Source organism: Malania oleifera, chromosome 6 (assembly GCF_029873635.1).
Source record: "Malania oleifera isolate guangnan ecotype guangnan chromosome 6, ASM2987363v1, whole genome shotgun sequence".
NCBI lineage: Eukaryota > Viridiplantae > Streptophyta > Magnoliopsida > Santalales > Ximeniaceae > Malania > Malania oleifera.
The window spans coordinates 22,802,560-22,825,609 of NC_080422.1; the positions used below are offsets into that span (position 1 = coordinate 22,802,560).

Genomic DNA, 23,050 nt, shown 5'->3' on the forward strand with positions numbered 1-23,050 from the left:
CATTCATTTATTACCTTCTCCACAAAACATACATATAACATAATCATATGTATATACTGCAAACATCAAATTAACACTTGTGTATGTGTGTATATATGTATGCACCCATTATCCTCCCTAGCTACTTAAATGACTACGTACGTGCATACATACAGGCCTGCTTACAATCCACAATTGCGTACATTCCTAGGTACGTACGTACATATTACTCAATAATGCATTCATATATCCCATGCATCGATGTCTAAATCACTCAATGGGGTATCATTTATATCCCTCCTCTCGATCTGCACTCGAAGCACCAAATCCCCCTCTTCAAACAAACAAACAGCATCAATGAAAGTGACCCACGATCCACCACCGCCACATTTATATATATATATATATATGCTCCATCATCCCAATTCGTTTTTAATTTCAAGCCCATCTCATGATTATAATTGCTTGATATATTAATTCCTGTTTAAGAGTTCTTCTATCATTTGAAGTGCAATCCTCTCCTCCTCGTGAAGCCCACTTACTCCAGCTTCTTTTCCGCCCATTACCACTTGAGGCATCTCCTCCGGCGCAGCCGCCGGCGGCGGCTGGGGCGTGGGGCTGCCGTGGTTGTTCTTCTTCCCGAGCTCGACCATCATGACCCAGTGGGCGTCGGAACGCGGACCGGCGCGCTTCTGCCACACCCCAATGTGGGAATTCTCGGTGTCCAGCCTCAGGCACGTCAGAGATGGCGACGGCGCCTTGCAACACTTCCGAAGCTTCGCGCTGAGGATCGCCGAGAGGGCGGTACTGGAAGAAGGGGACGACGGACCGGCCGCCGCCGCAGACGAGGCGGCCGAAGCCTTGTCCTCGTTCGCGGCCACCGGAAAGTTGGTCTTGGCGTTTCTGCCGCTCATCAAAACGGCGGCCTCGTCGTAGGCCCGAGCCGCCTCCTCCGCGGTTTCGAAGGTCCCCAGCCACACCCTTCTCTTCCTGCACAACCACCACCACCACCACATACATAAAAAATTAATATGATCAACATGCATTATATATATAAACACGCAAACACACGCACGCACACTTATATATATATAGGGAGAGAGAGAGAGAGTAGTAGTAGTAGTACAGCAAAGGGTGGCGAATTTCAGCAACCCAAGAGCCCCAGTGGCGTTGCCTGACACCTCTAAACTTCTTTGATTGTACCATGGTGTGTGTGTGTGTGTGTGTGTGTGAGAGAGAGAGAGAGAGAGAGAGAGAGAGAGAAGGGAGGAAGGGGGTGTCAGTGTTAGAGTAAGGGAGGATGCAATATAAAGGGGGACTGAGATTAGACGAAGTGGAAGAGAGCATTTAAAAGGATAATGTGAGTGTGAATGTGTATGTGTACGTGTAGCAGTGTAGGGCAGAAGGCTTTCTTCATTCGCTGGGCTGGGGTTCAGGCGGTGGGCAGTGTAGGGTCCTACTAAAAGATCACGCCATGTGCAGATGATATGGCCCGCTGTTTAATTAACTTCCCTCAATAGGGTTTTTAGTGGCCATGAAGTGGCTTTGGTACCCTCTAAGGAGAAAGACTCACTTGTCCTCAACCCCAAAATAAATAAATAAATAAATAAATAGAAACTACTCCGAAAGACACTCACGCATTCAGAATTGCGCAATCTGTTTGACTAATTCTCCTCACTTCGTGGCCTTATTATCTAATCTTCTCATTTTATTTCTTGAAAGCACACATTGTCCAGCTTCCAAATTTCCATCATTTGCTTTATTCTTCTTTTGGCCGAATTGTTCAAGTCCCTAACATTCTTTCACGTAATTTTGACTCTCGTGGGCATGCTGCAGTCGTATCGTGGACTCAGTCCTTATCCCAATTTCTGTAAATTGTCAGCAAAATTCCAACTACAGTCCTCATGTTTGTCCCTGACTTCCTTACTGACTTTCACGACCTTGTTTATGATCCAATCCTTACTCCTTGCTTTTGTATGCGTTTAAATTAAATTCTGAAAAATCCACAATTTAGCCACAATTTCAATTGTTTGGAAGACTTAAATTACTTTTTTGATTGTAGGGTTCTCATTGGTTTCGAAGGTGATGGTGGTCTTTAGATTGGGAAAAGTTCTCTTGTATTTTCTCTAATATGGGAGGATGTTTTAATCTCGCCTTTATCTGTAGTCTTATTCAGAGAATTCAAGCATCTTACTTGGATTCTCCTCTTTTTAATGATATTACCATTTACCTTAATCAAAAAATAAATAAATAAAAACTACTCCATATAAACAATGTATGTATCAGCTTAATTACTTATTAAGCACAATTTTAATGGAGAAAATATGGTGCTCGTTGCATCTAAGTTTTTTTTTTCCCTCTGAATAAGAAGAAAGATTGATCATGGGCCCTATGCCCCCAATATTGAGAAAGAAAATTTTGGATGATTTTACATTTTTAAGATATTAGTGAATAATATGAATGTGTGATCTTAATTATTTCAAGCTTTTGTTCAAATATAGACTTGCAAGTAAGTTTTTTTAAGTTATCTTTTATATCTTGATCAAAAAATGCATCTGTATTTGTATTGAAATTGAAATAGCTCCAAACTGCCATTAATATGAATGATGTGAAAGCACAAATACTCATGCAGCAAAACTTTAATAGAGTAAATGCAGTGACACGAGTTTTTTTCTCCATCAAATAAGAAGGAAGACCATGTGCCCTATGCCCCCACTGAGAGAGAAATTTTGTGGTTTTACGTTTTTATTATATTAATAATGTGAGTGGCAATTTTATTTCATTGTAATATGATTGGTGTTCTTGTCCAGTCGGGTCAGCTCAAGTGGTAAGGATAATTTGTGATTTTGGTAACCTTAAGGTCACGGGTTTGATTCCCCCTTGAGACATTACGCTGATAAATTACCAGGGATGCGTCAATGGGTAGGCGAATTTCATCCCCCCGAGCTTGATACCGTACAATAGTGTCCAAAGTGACGCGATAATGGCTGAAGTGTCCGGATTATCAATATATATATATGAATGATAATCTTATTGCACACTTTTGTCTTGTAAGTTGGTTTTTTTTTTTTTATCCTTTACATTTCAATCAAAAAATACATACAATATTTATAGGCATTAAAATTGACTACCATTAATACGCTGTTAATATGATTGAGTAATTTTCATATCAACTTTTTATCTGTTCATCAATTTAAATTGAAATGCTCTTATGATGTAAAGTTTTGTTTTTCGAACTTGATTTTGACAATATTTGGATATATATACAAACATAAAAAGAACTATAGTAATTGTACCATTTGGTTTTTGAAATAAGATAGGCCATGAAATATTTTTAAGTAAATGGCCGTATCTCGATTCAAACCAAATTAAGTAAAATGGATATGTTTTTTATTATTTCATATGATTTAAATAATATAAATCATGATATAATCATTTGCCTTAAAATAAAAATATTATATTTTTTGTTATAAACCATTAATGTATTTCTATTGAAAGAAAATAGTTATTACATTCCCACCTCAATGCATTCCAAAAATAAAATGTAAGGTAAATTGAGAATAAACTTAATGCTAAAAACCAATTTTTTGAAAAAATAACAGAGTACCACATTGTTTTCATTCTTATAACATTTACACAAGAAACTCGGGAAAAAATTTATTTTCTATATATTTCATATTAAATGCTTCAAAACTCAAAAGATGATACTCATTATGTGTTTGCGAGTTTACATTTCAGACCTCTAAAAAATCAATACAAAATTATATTAAATTTTATCCAAATACAATCATATATTTTTTTTTCAAAACAAATGGGGCTATTCCCCACCATTACTTAATAGCGCCATGCAGTGGATGCTGTTGTTGCTTTGGCACAATGACTCCCACACTATTTAGGTTATGGCCTAACTTACATAACAAAGTGTCAAAGCCCACTCCCACGTTGTTGCATGTGTGCGTACTTTTTTTACCAAATGCAAAGGAAAAAGGGAGTGAAAAAAACAAACAGCTTTAACAAGCAAGAATAGAAAAAAGAAAAGAACGACCACTTCTGAGGTTTCAAAAACTTCAGAAACTTGAAATTTCAAGAATTCCATGTAGCTATCCTAACGTTTGTCAAAAAGACACAAATTTCTTTTCATATTTTGTAAAAAAATATAGAGAGATTTGTGTCTTTTTTACAAACCCTAAAGGAGATCTATAATATTTTTGAAATCTCAGGTCTATGGCATTTTTTAAACTTCAAAAGAGGTTTTATTTTTTTGTCAAATTTCAAGGGAAGTGAGTGTCTTTTACGCAAAAAATTTACTATGAAAGATAATAATAACAATAATTCTGAAGCTGGGATGTCTTGAAAACAAATTTAAAAGTTCTCTGAAAATAACTTTTGCCTCATAATGTAACATACTAACAGATGCGACTGAATTATTGCCAGTCTGAAACCAAATGGGAGTTTGGGGGGGAGGAGAACAGGAAAAAAGAAAGATGAAAGAACATATGGTAAATCAAAATGGGGCATTCTAATAGATTATATGTTCCCGATGAAGTGTGTTTGGCTTAGCAGTTTGTATTACTTTTGGAGGTTGCAATTAGTATTCAGCATTCATGCATTTGATAGCAGTTAGTGAACGTAGAATTGTGCTTTTCTCCAAGTGTTCCATAAGCTCCATCACCGGCAAGAGCAACTGTTGACTGCAATGCAGCTAGCACAAACTGAGCTGCTGCAGGCCACAACTGCAATACCAAACCTGCCCTAAATCCTTTTGGACCATGAACTTCAGTATATACCTCTGCCGGGAATGAGTGGCATCCCGGAATAATGCATCAGAGAGCTCAACCAGCAGAATTAGCCACGGAACATATGAAGCTTGTCTCAGTCAAAAATCCTGTCACCTGTGGAGAATATTAGAAACACAACGGAACTAAAAATACAGAGCAGCCCTGGTATAACAAACACCGCCCTCCAGCTTTCTGGACTTGAAAGATCAGAATGAGCAGTTTTGGCAGCTTCAAGAAGCCTGCCAGTCAGATCAACCCCAATAATGCCGGCTAACGTACCAGCTGTATTAGAAACTCCCATCACAATTCCTGCATATTTGGGAGCAACATCCATGTGATTTACTGCAAACCCAGCTCTCCCTAGTGCCAGGAAACCAAGAGCCACAGAAGAACAAAAAACAGCCCCACCAGGCGTTCTGAATACAGGAAGTGCCATCAATGCAAACGAAGAAACAAGAAATCCAATGGTGTTCAAAACCTTTCTTGTTTTAGTCACAGACAAGATCCTTCGAGTAATAAAGTGGTCAGCAACTACCCCACCAATATTTGAAAATATAAACATGTTAAAGTAAGGCATCATCTTAGAAGAACCCATTTCGTGAAGACTCAGTTGGAGGCCTTGTTCAAAGTAGGTTGGCAGCCAGTTCATCAGCACATACAAAGCATAATGAAATGTGAAATTATTCACCACAATTGCCCAAATTGGTAAGCTTAGGAGAATTCTTTTCCATGGGATTTTGGAAGTTCTTACAAGATTTCCTCCATTCTCCACTTTCATCTTATGACTCCCTACTATAGGCAACATAGATTCCTCAAATCCAGCAGCAGTGGCTTTTGGCTGTTCAGAACTTGGTGGGTCACAAGCATATTTGAACCAAAGTATACACCACAAGGCCCCAAATGCTGCTTCAGCAAGGAAGACAGATTGTGGGCCTCCATACTTCACTAGACTTGGAAGTACAAGCATACCTGCAGCTGCACCAAGGTACATCCCGGACATAGTAAGTGAAACAGATCTAGATTTCTCATGGACTGGGACCCATTGTGCTAGCACAGTATGGATGGAAGGGAAGATAAACCCTTGTGCCACACCAACAAGCAAGCGGGCCATCACTAATGTCATAACTTGGTTGGGGTCTAAAGGAACTAAAGCACAAATTAAAGACCATAAGACAAATGAAAGGAGAAGAATGCGCCTTCCCCCTATTTTCTGAGCTGCCCATCCTCCAGGAACCTGTGAACAGGCATACCCATAATAGAATGTCGAAAGTATGGTGCCTTTACTTGATTGGTTTACACCAGCAGCATCAGCAGCAACAGTATATGCAATTGAAAAGCCCACACGTTCTACATAACAAACACTTGTGCAAATGAAGGTTAAAACAACAATCCAGTAACGTTTTGGAAATTTTATCCTCATATTTCAATTGTAGTTTCATCACATAGGTCTGCCCCACATTGTCAACTGTACAATGATGACCCACTTTCCAACATTTTTCACTTCTTATCCACACCCCTACTAAAGAATGAAAGATGGCTGCAATGCCTAACCAAAATATCAAGACTTCAGCAGAACCTGTGAGATAAAAGAAGAGAGTATTATCTAACTAATTTTTCCAATTTTTCTCAACATCAAATAATCAGCTTGGTAACCACTGTTTTATATACTGGAAGAAATCTGAACATCACATATACCTCTGATGTATCCAGTAAATGACATAATCATGTTGCAGAAGAGTAATTAAAGGATCAAACAAAGTAATCTCCAAATAAAAATATAATTTAATCAATGTAGTTTACATCATTTTCTTCAATGGCTATGAATAATATTGAAAAAAGTTTCAAAAATTAAGAATGCAAGGAGTCTCACAATATTAACCAAGTTCTCCATCCCAGTCACGCAGGAGTCATCGAGCAGTGCATGCATACTGCTACATTAATCTTGCAGCATGTTGACTCCAAGGTTTCACACGAAGTATTTAGATTTTTTTTTTTTTTATATAAGAAAAAAAATTCTACTTGAGCAATCAACTAAAAAGCAATTACATAAGTGTTGCTCTCCAATCAATTTGGATGTCAGAAAACAAAATACCACAAAAAATACACAAAGGATGTGCACCCAAAGAAAAAAGCGAATAAAACAACTCTATCCCATAACAGGTGGAAGGATGTAGTTATGGCATCAAATATCTTCGAACTTCTCACAACCCACAAAGTCCAAAGAATGACATGCACTGCACTGGTCAAAACAGCCATCCCTTTATTCTCTTTCCAAAACGCCAAAACCACACCAACAAGAATCCATCCACATTTTGTGATACAACCCACTTTTCACCTTTGGATGAAGTCTTCATTACTTTTGATTAAGATTTAAGATAAAGCATTCATTATGGAGTCACTAAAATCTTGGTTTTCATCAGTGTTTTAAAAGGCTCAATCGAGGCTCGCCTCAAGGCAAGGCATGCTTAAAACGCCTCGAGGCTCAATCTAAAATACCAAATTCCAAAAAGGCTAACACATTACATGCTGAGGATTACGCATTTTTACAAAAAGCATGCTATTGGCGCCTTTTTAGTTGAGGCTTATGCATTTTGGGTGTGTGATTCTCAAGTTCAAATTGGTTAGAAAATTTTAAACTACATGTTTTTATTAAATAAATGTCATAATATGAGTTTATTTCTAAAACTCTTGAACCTCAACCTTTCCAAAATAACTGAGAGTTGTCTCTTGTATCATGAAAATAGTTTTAACTTTGTAAGGGTATAGCTATCTCGTCATGATTTATGTCATTTATTCAAGTTAGCAATTTTTGAATGGCCAACAAATATTTTGTGAAGTACATCTAATGTTTCTTTTCTATATCACATTTGTGATTTTCTTAATTTTTACTTTATTTTAAATATACATAATTTATTTAGCAAATTTTTATCTTAAAAAATAAATTCTCAAAAGGCAAACGCCTCGCCTTTTGAGAGTTAAAACGCCTCGCCTTACACCTTCGCCTTTTAAAACATTGGTTTTCATGCTAAAGTAGACTAATCATCCCTAGAAGTATTGATGCTCAAGGGAAATTTTCAATTCAAGGGCACAGCATTCAAAAAGAGGAACCATGGAGCAAAAGCCTCTTCTTATTCTTTTTATCTTCCAGTTCTCGGTAAATACGCTAGAAAGCTTTTTAGAGTAAAAGTATGCAAATTCAAAACTTCCGCACACTCAATCTAGCCCTAAAGCCAACAAGTTTCCTTGAAAAAAGTCCCTTGACTTAGATTTTAGAGACTGCCAAAATCAGCATACCCTTCTAAAGTCGGATGACATATTAACGGAGGACTGCCTACATATTTTAGGCTGCCCATTCAGTTCACCTATTTGTGGCAATGATTTAATAGGCTCAATCAAGGCTCACCTTGAGGCTAGCCTCAAGGCATGGGATGCCTAAAATGCCCAAAGGCTCAATCTAGAATACCAAATCCCAAAAAGGCTAGCATTACATGCTGAGGCTTACGCATTTGTACAAAAAGACACTTTTTGTGCCTTTTTATTTGAGGCTTATGCATTTTAGCTGGAAAATTTTAACTCCATGTTTATATAAAAGGAATGTCATAATATGAATTGATTTCTAAAACTCTTGAACCTCAACCTTTCCAAAATAATTGACACTCGTATCTTAGATTTTGAAAATAATTTTAACTTTGTAATTTTATAGCTATCTCTTGTCATAATTTACGTAATGAATTCGGGTTAGCAGTTTTTGAATGGCTAACAAATAATTTGAAAATAATATTTGATATTTTTATATTATATTTGTGTTTTTATTAATTTTTTATTTATTTTTAAAATATATGTAATTTATTTACATATTTTTATCTAAAATAAAATTCTCAAAGGTCATACACCCCAACACCTTAAGGCTTACGCCCCACCTCTTAAGGGTTAAAATGCCTCACCTTACACCATAGCTTTTTAAAACACTAATTTAGGCATACATTAGGAAATCGTGCTTGTATTATACATTCCTTTGTATTGTGTAATTTCCTGTTTTGTTGGGATTTTTATGTAAATAAGTGTTAGAAGTAATGGGTATAAATACTGGGCAAGTTATTTCAAAGGTTATAATTTGAAATCAGATTGCAGACTGTCCTCTCTCTCTCCCTCTCTCTCGTGTAGCCATTCCCTCTTCTCCTATTCCTTCTTCTCCTTGCTTCTCTGTTCTGTCTAATTTCTCTCAGCTCTGTTCTTCCATAACTCTCTTCTGTTCTCTCCCGATTCTGTTGTCCCCACTGTCCAGCAGCCTCTTCTCTTCTCTCTTCTGCTCTGTTCTTATTCTCCTCCTCTTCTCTTCTTCTTCCAACTCTCCCCCATAATTCTCTCAATTCTCTCTGATTTCTGATCTGCAGTTGCTTTTCTCTACATCAAATTGGTACCATGGCCAGGTTTGATTCAGTCCCAGGCTTCCTTGCTGCTCTTCCATCATATTCCTAACTCCTAAAACAATCTCCATTGAAACTATGTTTTGGAGAGGCCTTGGATTTGGACTTGTGTAGATTTGGAAAAAAATGAAATACAAAATTGTTTTGAGCTTTGTCCAAATCCACCCAAATCCAAATCCGCGGCTCAAAATCCATGCTCCCAAACACAGTGTGAGGATCATCAAAAGCTCAAACCACATCCACCAAACAACTGGAATTTACTTCCACTGATTTCAATCGCTGCAACAACTCATTTTAAAACTCGCAGGACAACCCCAGAAAACTTCAGCAATTCAAGTCACCTCCTATACCATCAGAGACAAACACCACTGAAAACATCTCTGCTGCTGCTTCAAGGCTGTTTTCCGAGGATTTGAGAAATTGCATGACTATGCTGAGAACGTGATAGTCATCACAAGTCATGTTCAAAATCCCTGGTGAGGTAACTAAATTTTCCCATTCATCTTAATCAATGTTCGCATGATTAGTAAAATTAGAAGTTTGCACAATTCCAAATTTCTTGTTACCATTTTTTTTTGGGGACCGGGGGGGGGGGGGGGGGGGGGGGGGAGAATTCCTCTAGTTCATTCATTGATTGGATCCTTGTTCATACCCATACTTCCTTGTGTCCATATTATGTAGGACCATATCAATTCATATGCATTATGTTCAATAGCTTCATATGTGAGCATTACAGTAATTTTAGGATTCATATCACTTGTAGTCAAGTTTGGTCTTCCTTAGCAGCACTGTACGATATTGCATAACCCATGACTACCAACAAAAACACTAAAACCATCCCCACTGAACTTGCACCAATTGAAACCCAATCTTTGTCTGTCCAAGTAGACACTCTTCAGGATTCACCAAAAATTTGATCACGTCACAGAAGTACAGAACAGTTAGCCCAAGTCATGAAGTTGTTAGGAAAACGCCCTGTTGTGGATGACTTAGAACAATTAGTTAGGCACTCTACTGAGTACCCAGATTCAGTAGAGTCAGCCCAGGGCATTCTTCCCACTCCAAGAGTCTCTTAGCACCTAACAAGATGAGTCAGGCTCCAAAATAGACCAGTTGACCAGCCTAGTCCCTCCAGCCTCGGGTTAGTCTAGAGTCTAGATTTGAGAAAGGTAATGTCAAGGTAGATGTGCATACCTATGATGTGTAATAGACATTTAGGCTCAAATTCCTTTTCAAATTGGGTAGGGGAGATGGAGGATTACTTTGAGTGGTACCATATACAAGGAGAGGGCAAGGTTCAGTTTGCGAAGATGAAACTTGTAAGACCAGAGAAGAGGTATTGGCAAACTGTAGGACAAATCTAGGAACAGTTGGATGAACCTCCTATCACCCAAGGGGAAATGATGAGGCAATGATTGAAAGAGAAGTACCTCCCTCCTTCCTATAAGAACCAGTTGTTCAGTAACCTTTTGAAACATTGACGAACCACCACTGTAGCAAGCTATATGGAGCAAATCAAGGAGCTGATGCTTAGAGTGGTATTCTCAAGGTCATGCATCACACTATGACTAGGTTTGTGAATGGTCTTGAGAAGGATGTTAGGAGAGAGGATGAATTATTTTGACCAGTGTCTATAGAGACAGCTTATCAGAAATCTCTTGCCATCAAAAAGTACCTCAAGGTCCCTTGTGGGTCTTCATCTCAAGTGAGTGAGTCTCATCATTCCAAATCCTTACCTCAATCTATGTCTATCATCCCTCAGTCTACCCATAAAGCGAGTTTTGCGAAGCAAATAGAGTTCCACCATGCTGTTCACTCTAGTGAGTCTATCACTCCTCAAGATAGTGCCTCATTAGTGCAATTTCGTCATTGCCATGACATTGCTGCCCATTTTCCCCAGTGAGGCCTACCTTTAAAGCATAAGACTTTTATGTTTGATTGTGAATATCAGGTTGAAGATGTCATTGAATAATCGGGAGATGAGTGTGAGCTTGTTCATGATTTTGAGAAGGGTAACCGCCACGTTAGTGTGGTTAGGATTCTTATGTACTACCATACATAGTGAGAAGTGGACATGCACCACTATTTCCCACACTTTGATTCATTGTGTGGAGATAGGACATGCACGCTAGTTATTTACAGGGTAGTAGCATGAATGTGATCCGAAGCTGCTCAAGGTATATTGAACCTTAAGATGAGTCATACTCTCATCCTTCTAAAGTTTACTTGGTAAACAGCCTATCACCGAGAGGTGTTTTATACCCATCCAAATGGGAAATTGTAGGAATAGGGTCTATTATGATGTACTCCCAATGGATGTGGTCCATGTCCAATTAGGGCGTCCATGGTTATTTGATCACAATGTAACCAATCATGATAGGGAAAAATGTGTTCAGGCATAAAGATAAGAGGATCATCTTGACCCCTACCAAGCCCTTCCCATGGATCCCAAGTTCAGGAAAAAGATAGCCCTTCAAGTCCCAGATTAAAAATGCATTCACTTGATAGATCATAGGGTTTTGAGTGAGAGATCTTTGAAAACAAGTGTATTTTACCAATCATCACTCGAAAAGTTCCTTCTGAGGATCAAGAGTTTCCATGAGTATCCACCCAAAGGTAGGAGGGTCGTTAGTTGAGTTCTCCAAGTGAGTTACAAAGTGGCTACCACCAATACAAGACATTCAACATGCCATAGATCTTATTCTAGGTTCACAATTACCTAATTTGCCACATTATAGGATGAACCCCATCGAAAGTTTCCATGTGAGCATCCACCTGAGGTAGGAGAGTCGTTAGTTGAGTTCTCTAAGTGAGTTACTTAATGACTACCACCTATACAAGACATTCAGCATGCCATAGATCTTATTCTAGATTCACAATTACCAAATTTTTCCACATTATATGATGAACCCCATCGAGAGTTTCCATGTGAGTATCCATACAAGGTGGGAAAGTCATTAGTTGAGTTCTACCCAAAGGTAGGAGGGTCGTTAGTTGAGTTCTCCAAGTGAGTTACAAAGTGGCTACCACCAATACAAGACATTCAACATGCCATAGATCTTATTCTAGGTTCACAATTACCTAATTTGCCACATTATAGGATGAACCCCATCGAAAGTTTCCATGTGAGCATCCACCTGAGGTAGGAGAGTCGTTAGTTGAGTTCTCTAAGTGAGTTACTTAATGACTACCACCTATACAAGACATTCAGCATGCCATAGATCTTATTCTAGATTCACAATTACCAAATTTTTCCACATTATATGATGAACCCCATCGAGAGTTTCCATGTGAGTATCCATACAAGGTGGGAAAGTCATTAGTTGAGTTCTACGAGTGAGTTACCTAGTGGCTACCACCTATACAGGACATTCAGCATGCCATAGATCTCATTCTAGGTTCACAATTACCTGATTTACCACATTATATAATGAACCCTAGGGCATGTTAAATTGCATCGGCGGATGGGAGAACCTCTTGACAGGGGCTTTGTGAGACATAACTTAGTCCTCGTGCAGTACTAGCTTTTCTAACTTTGGAAAAGAATGGATCTTGGAGGATGTGTGTGGATAGTATAGCCATCAACAAAATCACCATCAAGTATAGATTCCCTATCCCTAGACATGAGGATATGCTTGATATGCTACCTGACTCTAGTTGGTCCTCCAAGATTGACCTATGTAGTAGGTATCACCAAATTAGAACTAAACTAGGAAAGGAGTGGAAAATGGCCTCGAGACCCATGATGGTTTATTTGAGTGGTTTGTGGTGCCCTTTGTACTCTCCAATGCTCCCAGCACTTTATGAGGGTTTTGACACATGTTCTGCAATCATTCATAGGAAAATTCCTAGTGGCATATTTCGATGATATACTGATCTAGGAGCACTTGATACATATTTATGAGGTCTTTGTAAATTTGAGAGAAGCGAAATTGTTTGCTAACCCCAAGAAGAGCAACTTCTTACAATCTAGTGTGCTCTTTCATGATTTTGTGATCTCTATGCCGGTTTTCCAAATAAGGTGAGAGCCGTTAAAGAGAAGTTTGAGCCTAGGTCTATTACTGAGGTATGTAGCTTTCATGGCGTAGCTACTTTCTGTAGGTAGTTCATAAGACACTTTGGAACCATCATGGCTCTCATCATTGACTGTCTAAAGAAAGGTGAATTTCATTGGACCCCTTCAATTGCTAGAGCTTTTAGAGAGGTCAACTCTCCACCACTGGCTAAGGAGCTCCCATACAAGAGATAGTGTTTCAAGATATTCACCATATTATCATTATACAAGGCATTGTCTAATGTGAAGCTGAACATCATTCTCTCCATTCCCCATTCCTTCAATAAGTTGAACAATTACTCTATCAAAATCAGGTCTGTATTTGTGGGAGGCATATGACAAAAGCTTTAAAAAAAAAATTGTAACACCCAGTCTTTATCAACATAATGAGCTGTAATAGACATTTACTCATCAGATGTATCAGATGACCATAAGTCATATGTTAAGCATATCCTGCTAGGGCGCACATCCAGATCATGCTTAACTTTTTCCCTCTCTTCTATACAATTTCAGCACATCAGATTTAGTTGTGCTTCTTAAACTAGGTTGAACATCTTAATGTAGATACAAATGGATATCCCTATTCCCCTCATGCTCAACATAAGAATATGGGCATACATGTGTAATAACGGCTAAAGCTAACTTCTCACAATATATTTCTTCATCTATAGGTCAAGTGACTCCCCCAGAAAAGCTAGTACTACACAAGGACTAGGCATGCAGAATGTTTTGCATTAGTTTCTTATTCTTCTTCTTCTCATTTTATCTTGTTTGAAAACTTGTCATATGCTATTATGATATTCTAATGCATTTATAGCAATGGAAGAAGAGACTTTTGACGATATTGACATTGAACAAAGCACAGGAAATAGTTCAAAACATGCTCGAAAACGCACTTCTCAAGTTTGGGATGAATTTGAGAAGTTGCCTGTTGCTATAGATGGAACTCGGCAGGCTAGATGTACGTGTTGTGGGCAAACATATTTGGTGTCAAGTGGTTATGGAACAAAAAACTTGCTATGTCACAAATTGGAGCGCAACCTATAATACTAAAGCTAGGAAAAGACAGCTATAACACTAAGGAGATCTTTTGAAGAAGTAATAATGGCTGAAAAGCAGCAGGAGCAGCATATTCCATCTACCAATGGTATCTTGGTCTCAAATTTCCACGAAATTGTCGAAATTTCTAGTCTCCATCACCCTCAAAATCTGAACGAAACATCCAAAATTTATCAAAATCTCGAAATTTTAACGAAACTTGTCAAAACTTTAACTATGCAATGAAATTTCCTCGGAAATCAAATGAGAGATTTAGGAGTGAAGTGAAATTTCTCTCTTAATTTATTTTATTTATTTATTTATCGAAACAAAAGATTATTACAAGTGCTTTTGAAATTATATGAAAAAATAAACTTACAACATTTTATTAACCATTCATGTCTAAATTATCATTGTTTGCATAATAAATAATATTTAAACGATTTATGAATTTCATTTGTATTAACTGAATATGTTTAATACGCATTATTTTACAAATACTACATTTGATACACATGCTACATTACAGCTTTTCCACCTCATACATATATGTACTGTACTGTAATATATTAGTCCTAAAACTTACATTATTGTCTATTAACCATTTATAAAGTTTCACAAAGAATTCCATGTTTTACTACTGATTTCCATTATTTTTTCAAATGAAAATTGAAACTTCCATCACAATTTCCGTACTTTTGGAGCTTTGAAATTTGAGCTGAAATTGAATACTAAGATCTTGGATATAATAATAAGTTGCACGACTACTGCCTTCTTTAAGTTCTTGGGACTAAAATACAAGAACAAAAGTTGCATTTAATGCTTTTTTTTTTTAATCTTGAATCCTTGTGAAAGGCCTAAAATTCTAACATAACAAATTACTAACATAAATTTTCAAACTAAGGGTAAAACTAGTGCAATCTAGTGGCTAATAATCGAATAAAGTTCGACAATGGCAAATGCCAACACAAAGCATTCATGCTAGTTGAGAATTGCTAAAAATCCCATCAAAGTATCTAATTGCAATCCCTAATGTGAAATAAAAAGCAGTTTTTGCTCCTCTCTTCCCTTCATCAATTTTCTTCTCTCCATGGTTGTTAAGATCGCAATTTGAATCATAGAATCATACGATTCTATGGTCCAATTTTCATCCCCACGATCCAACTCGTACGAAAAATTGCACTCCTGTAGAATCGTGGCAGAATCAATGGAATCAGAATCACAAGTAGGATCATACCGATCCTACATTGCTGCCTGGATTGGGTTTTTTCCCTTTTTTGCTTTAATGGCAGGGCTCAATATGTGTTTTTACTTGTACCAAAGGGCCCAAAGTGTTTACAAACAGCCCAAAATCTTCAAATCTAGGGCAAAATAGCTCCCAGCAGGACAACACCTGAGTTCTGTTCGACAATCGACCACCAGAGACTTCTGTTCGACAACCAGAGAGTTTGGTGTTCAATAAACTTTCAGCAGCAAGCCAGCAACCATTTAATTTGTCCTGGACTCTTGTTCTATCAGTCCTCTAATCACCATTCAACAGCAAGCAAGCCCTTTGGTGTTTGGTCTCCTCTATAACTGTTTGTGTTCAATCAACACTCAGCAGCAACTCTTTGTGTTCCGTGCAAGAGCAGGCTGAGCAGCTCGAGTGCTCAATAGCTGATAGCTCTTTCGTGTTCAACTCCACTCCTCAGTCCTGTCCTCTCTGTTGAACACCTCAGCCCTCTTCAGTCTTCAACCAAGTATGCTTGAAGCATTTTTTCTTCTTGAATCTTGAAAGGAAATAATCATTCAGCACTCAGCAGTGAGCTACAGCTACTGAGATCTGTTTTTCTCCTTCTGCCTCTTCTTTTCTTTCCGTTCATCTTTTTCTTCAAGAAAGAATCAGCAATCTCTTTAAGTTAAAAAGTATTTAACTTCATTTAAATTTTCTCTTTTTGATTGATGATTGCTTTGGTTATTTTTCTATGAACTTGGCAACTTCTTGTTCTAAGAGACTAAGACTTGTGCTGCAGCTGTGCTTACAATATTGCCTACTGCTTACTGCTTACTGCTTAAGCTGTGTAAGCACCCATCACTATCATGTCTAGTGGTGCTGGTGGATCAGGGAAGTGTCAAAAGAAAAAAACCTGATGTTTGATGGGACATGGTATTGAAGTGAATAATGATACAAAAAAGGTGAAATGTCGATATTGTCGAGTTATTTGATCTGGTGCTATATATAGGCTAAAACGCCATCTCACTGGAACTAAGCAAAACGTTGAACCTTGCAGCAAAGTTCCAGAGGATGTGAGAAGAAAATTCCTTGACATTTTGCAAGCCTAATTGCAAATATCTCAACGGAGAAAAAAACACATTCATAGTTTAGAAGATGAATTTTGTGAAGAGCTGCAACTAGCATCAAAAAGGGGTAAAATGGATGGTTTTTTCTCCAACTCAAGAAATCAACATTGATTTCAATAAAGGAGACCAGGATAAAGTTTGTTAGCAAATTGCTAGATTTTTCTGCACTAGTGTCATTTCATTCAATTGTGTAAACAATCCATAATTTGTGGTAATGTTTGATATGGTTGGGAAATATAAACTTGGACTTAAACCACCTTCCAAGTAATGAGGGTCACAAATTTGATTAAAGAGTAAAAGTTATAGTGGAAGAGAATGGGTTACACTATTATGTCTGATGGATGAATAGATAAGAAAAGATGTTCCATTTGTAACTTTTTGGTGAATAGCCCTAAGGGAACAGTCTTCTTGTCATCAATTGACACTTCTGAAATTTCAAAAACTGCACAAAAGGTTTTTGAAATGTTAGATGAGGTTGTAGAAAAGGTTGGAGAAAATAATGTTGTCCAAATAGTCACAAATAATGCTTCAAACTACGAATTAGCTAGAGAGATACTAATGGAGAAAAGGGAAAAATTGTTTTGGACGCCTTGTGCAGCACATTGCATTGGCTTGATATTGGAAGACTTTGAGAAGAAGTTTCAAGTACATCGTGTGACTATTGCGAAGGGTAGAAGGATTAGGATTAGGGCATATATATACTCTAGGACCATGCTCATTACTTGATTGAAGGAGTTTATTAAAGGGAGGATCTCATTGTGACACACTTTGCCACTGCATACTTGATTTTATCTTGCCTTTGTGAGCATAAAAGAGCCTTGATTTCTATGTTTTCCTCAAACAAGTGGACCTTTAGTCGGTTTGCAGTCTCCCAAAAAGGAATAAAAATTCAAAGAATTGCGTTGGACACTCGAGGTTTTTGGCCACATGTCACTTCTTCTCTACGAATTGCATTACCACTAATTAAGGTATTGAGGATGGTCGATTCGAATGCAACACCGGCAATGGGGTTTATTTATGAGCAAATGGATTGTGCAAAAGAAAAATAGGATTGAACTTCAACAATGTTCAAAAGGGGTAACACAAATATCTCTTGGTTTGTTTTAAAATTGCTTTAATAATTAATATACATCTAGAGTACTTTTTCAATTTTATGTCTCTTATTTTAGTTGTTCTTGTTTTAACTTTTGTTGTAGTTATCAACCAATTTGGGACATCATTGATGAGATATGGGAACTTCAACTCCATAGGCCATTACATGTTGCAGCCTACTTTTTGAATCCCCACTATCATTATAGCCCAAAGTTTAAGGTAAATTCAGAAGTTAAGATTGGCCTATACAATTGCATACAAAGAATGTTGCATGATCCTGAAGAAAGAGTAAAAATGGATATGCAACTTATAAATTTAGCTGCTGGATTCTTTGGCATTGAACAAGCTAGAATGACAAGAAATAGAAAATCTCCAGCTAACTGGTGGGAATCTTATGTTGATGAGGGTCTTAAGTTGAAAAGTTTGCAATACGAATATTAAGCTTGACATGTAGTTCGTATAGATGCGTGAGAAATTAGAGCGCACTTGAGATGGTAAAAAAGAGAGAGACTAAATTCCTGAGTCTCTTTGCATTAAAATTTACATAATATTTAAGACTATGAAACTTTTGAATTACAAACTTGTAACTTATAATAGTATTGTGTATTTGTATGGGTGCATACAAAGAGAAGAAATCTTTTACACCATAAGAGGATGAATGATTTGATTTTTTTTTTATGTACAATTTGAAGCTAAAAGAAAGTCAAGCTAGGAGGGAGGCTGATCCTAAAGCTACCAATTTGTGTTTTGATGATATCCCACTTGATGAAAAATGGATAACAGAAAGAAAAAGCCCTACTCTTCCACCCAATGGAAGATGGTTGGATGTTCTTGATAGGGCAGCCCATCAGCGAGCCTCCAATGGTGATTAAAGAGAGGAATCTTGGGATGATGGAGAATTCATTACAAGAACTGTACAAGAAACATGTGAGTTTTGAAAACTTTATATGTAAATATATTTTTTTAAACTACATGTCATTTAACTTCAAAAAAATTATGAACTCATAAATTTGTCTCCATTTGTTCATTGTTTTGAATAAGTGGTTCAAATATTGATGTTGGGATAGGAAAGGAAGATGAAATGCAATTTAATGAAGTTGATGATGATAACAACGAATTTGATGAACCAGTGACTGATTCTAGAAACGAAGCATCCAATACATTTGATGATGATGAGGTCCATGGTGATGATATTGATGATAAACTAGATGAATACATTGATGATGATCTTGATGCATGTGGCTTAGATTGTCCCAACATTGGCAATCTAGCTTGATAGTTTTAGACTTCTTGTTGGTTCATTGTTATTAAAACCTATTTAAGTTTGTATGATTATGTCTTATGAATTGGATTGTTTGAGTATTGAGTTTTAATTGTGTTGTGTGGGAAGCTGGGAATTGGGAATTTTGTTGTGGCAAATGGCAATGAATTGGATGGTTTGGAATTTTGTTGATGATCCCTTTATTTTTTATGATTTTATCATAAATTGGTTTAATTGAGCTACATTCCCAAATATAATAGGAATGCAAGGATTTGAACCTTGATCTCCCCGTTGTACGAGGGCTCTACCTCTTGAGCTACATTCCTAAATTATGTTTTTAACTTGATTTACTTATTAATTAAGCTTATAGTCTTAAGAATTATCATAAAATTCCATATACATTGATTTTAAATATTTATTTTACACTGAAAGTAGAATCCTACGATTCTCAATCTGATTCTATGATCCAATCTTGTAGACCCCTCCAACGATCCTATGTAGGATCTCAATTCTGACAACCTTGCTTCTTTCACCAAAAGAAAACAAATGAATAAATATATCAGTCCTTGTTTGTTTCTAATGTGATGGATGATCATTAGAAAGTAGAAACATAAAAGCACAAACAAAAACTCAAGTTAACATTTTTCTAGTACTATGCAAAGACATGCTTTCCTCTCATCCCTAGCAAAGTAGCATACAAAAGTTGCCCTTTGAGATTGAGTCATTGATCACAACCGAAATTCCCAAATCCATAAATGAACACATTCAATGATGATGTACTAATAAAAATACATAGACCCTTTATCTTTGCACATCACTCTCTTTACTATAGTCCTAATTAAGCCTAACATACTCTATGCAAAATTTCACCATTAAGATCCTTTTTTTTTTCAGCAAATTGTTTTCCACAGCACACAGAGATCCAATAGGAGGAGGGAAAAATGAGAGGAAAGAAATAGGGGCCAAACAAACAAATTCAGAGCCAACAAAAAACAAAGAAAAAAAAAAAACCTGAAACAGAATTTATAACCCAACAAAAAATACAGGTAAAGTCCTAATTAAGCCCAAGAGAGCTGAATATCCAAAATTCACTGGTAACAGCATTCTTTTTCTGCAGAACAGTTTTCCACAGCACAGATGAAATAGCAAAATCATACAAGCATGTACCTAAATCCAAGCAAATTGAAGGTATAGAGGAGATTCTGCAACTGAACAAATGGCTGTAAAATTGAAGTAAAATGTGGCCAAAACCATTCCTCTTAGTCTACTAAATTGAACCAAGACAATTGAAAATTTTTTAATTGCTCAATCATTAAAATAAAAGGTAGTCATTCAAAACGATAAAATGAAAATGTCAATAAGAGGATGTCAACCTCGATTTAATGAAACATAAAAAATGGTGGAGGAAAATATCTAATCGGTTCATACAATGCATATTTAGCAGCCAAATTGTGCAAAATTTAACCCAGAATACAGTACATATATGCAGGCTTTTGGCATTCGCAACAAATCTTTATCCTTTTCAATAAAACGAAAACTGAAATTGGCATTTTTCTAATACTGTACATTCTCTATTTCCCACACTCTTGTAATCGCAAAGCCATGAGATGAGATTTGAATTAATTGTCCAAGTATGAATTCCTTTTCTTTTTTTTTCTGGGGTAATGGCACCCAAACATCAACTTATCATCAGACAAAATTTATTTGCCACACCCTTGCTTTGTTTGAAATGATGCAGCAGCCAGCATGTCATTGCATTATAAAGCACATGACATGTCCAGATCATCATGAGAAAAAAAATAAAAAATAAAAATAAAAAGAAAAATGGGAAGATATCTTAGTCAAATGCTTCACCTTCAATTTATCTGCTTCACGGAAAACCCATTTGCTCAGTGCAGCCACTGGTCCTTACCAGATTTCTCATGCCTGTTATCACAAAATACTTCTCATAAAAACAGCAGTAATATAATTCATTACAAACCAAATGATGACAAGAAGTCCTTAAAACTACATGAAGGTATAGAAAATTAAGAGAACTACTTCAAAAAAGCCCTCTCCAAATTGACAGAGCACTTCAAATTACCCAACCCTCTTTGATCCTTCTTCTTACTCTTACCAAATTCAGTAATATCACCCGACGTCTAGTGTAGTTAATATCAACCTCATCTTATTGAGAAGTGTTGACACAAGACCTATGAGCTCACAAACAAGGGATAAAACCTATAACACAGCATTTGGAGCAAAAAATTGCAATCACAAGAACACCCAACAGCGCGAAGAGAAGCCAAATAATGAGCCCTAACCCAACGCATCGAAAATTTCATCGTCTTCCAAATCTGAAAATTTACTTACATGGCAACATAATAAATTGAAAATCAAAAATCGTTGAAAATATTATTCACTCACAATCATTCTATTAATCTAAGGTTTGAAAACCTAGCTCGAAGAGAATGGCAGTAGACAACAACCTTGCCTTATGAATCTGTCATTATATATATATATATATATATATATATATATATATATATACAGAGAGAGAGAGAGAGAGAGAGAGAGAGAGAGGGAGTTGATCGAGCAGGTAGAAGACTCGAAGGAATCAAGATGGATATGGGTGGGTAAATGGGCGACCCATTATTATCCATTTAAATAAAAGGACTCACTCATGCCCATTTAATAAAGTTGAATATGGGTGAGTAAATGGGTTTAGATTGATATTGTGATGTTTAGACTCTACAATTGAGGCGGATTATTCCTAAACTTTACTATATGGATGTCTATTATTAATAAGATAGAATAATTAGGAAAATATAAGAAATATTTATTCTTTTAATTTTAAATTTTTAATTATATTTCATCTTATTCTAACAATAGTGGGTCCATCAAATCAAATGAGCTGTTAAGGAGGTTCGTAAATTTTTTGACGCCTTAATCCCCAATAATAAAGCTTGTTACTTTTGAGAAAGACATTCCCTTGAGTAGTGTTGAAGCGGATGGATCTCCCATTTACACCGATAAAATTGAGGGACATTTTATCTAGGATGTGGATCCTTCTATATGTGATCCTGATTGTGATTGTCATACATCTTCACATAAGAATGAGACCAAATTGTCATGTAAACCACCCACTTCTCACAGAAGGCCTGACAACCCAAATAGCCCATGGATAACAATCCGAAGACCATCCAATAAACCTAAGCCTCTATGGATCTATGAAAGAGCTCTTGAGATTCTTCAACAAGAAGGCTTACTTCCTCCAAAACAAGATGAATATATCCTAAACTCCAGTTTTAGCCGGACTCTATCTCAGCCTGATCTAATTCCTTGTTGCATGGTCTCCCCATATGATAAACATTTTCCACCCTTGGAACCAAGGTCAAGTCCAGAATCAAATCTCCATTCTAGACCTTTTGTTCAACCCCTTGAAGTCCAACCAGACGGATCCAAAAAGCATCATTCACAAGTAAAACAAGTCCTAAACTGGCAAACTCAAAATGCTAGATCCCAGAATACGACTTTATCTGCTATTGATCATAAGGTTGATAGGCTTATATCTCATGGTACCCAGATGAACCAACGGTTCGATCACCTTGATTTTCAGACTTGATGATATGTACTTTAGCCTAAAAAGGAAGATCAACAACCTTAACACTGAACTCAAACAATACATTATTGCGGGATATTATGGAACAATGTTTGATGAAATAGAGGCAAAAATCAAAAGACTTAAGGATCAATTGTCGCAGATGGAACAAGATCTCCATCCTTCACCACCATCTACATATGATCACAAAGCCTTTCCTTACACACCTTCATACTCCCTTTTCTCACCCCAGTCACCACCATCACCATCTTACTTACCTAACTACTCTAGGCATTTCAAATCAACTGCTGATTTCTTCAAAAGGCATTCTCTCATTCAACCAAAGTCCACCTCCTCAAGGCCACCAGCTTTGGTCAAACCCTCATTTTCCAAACCTTCTTCCAATGATCAAAAGCTTAAACTACCCGTTATGCCTCCTGATCAACCACCATCACTGCTTGCTGATAAAGTTCTCTTCATTTCTGAAACATCTTTTGATGA

At 36.9% G+C, this 23,050-nt stretch overlaps 2 protein-coding genes across 5 annotated transcripts; both read right to left on the minus strand.

The window, feature by feature from the left end:
- Positions 1-452: 452 nt before the first annotated feature.
- On the minus strand, positions 453-1,185 carry LOC131157297 (ethylene-responsive transcription factor WIN1). Its single transcript, XM_058111337.1, has 2 exons — positions 1,106-1,185; positions 453-969 (listed from the first exon to the last, which is right to left on the minus strand). The coding sequence occupies exons 1-2, from the start codon at positions 1,183-1,185 to the stop codon at positions 453-455; spliced, it is 597 nt and encodes a 198-aa protein (XP_057967320.1).
- A 3,142-nt stretch (positions 1,186-4,327) lies between these two features.
- On the minus strand, positions 4,328-21,503 carry LOC131157298 (probable anion transporter 6). Of its 4 annotated transcripts, none has more exons than XM_058111338.1 (3): positions 21,376-21,503; positions 20,824-20,895; positions 4,328-6,333 (listed from the first exon to the last, which is right to left on the minus strand). In XM_058111338.1, exon 3 carries the CDS (start codon positions 6,175-6,177, stop codon positions 4,852-4,854), a length of 1,326 nt encoding a protein of 441 aa, XP_057967321.1. In that variant the 5' UTR covers positions 6,178-6,333; positions 20,824-20,895; positions 21,376-21,503; the 3' UTR covers positions 4,328-4,851. The 4 variants fall into 4 exon arrangements, with proteins under 4 accessions (XP_057967321.1, XP_057967324.1, XP_057967325.1 ...); XM_058111341.1 differs by having other exon boundaries at positions 21,438-21,483; XM_058111342.1 differs by having other exon boundaries at positions 21,322-21,454.
- Between the last annotated feature and the right edge of the window lie 1,547 nt (positions 21,504-23,050).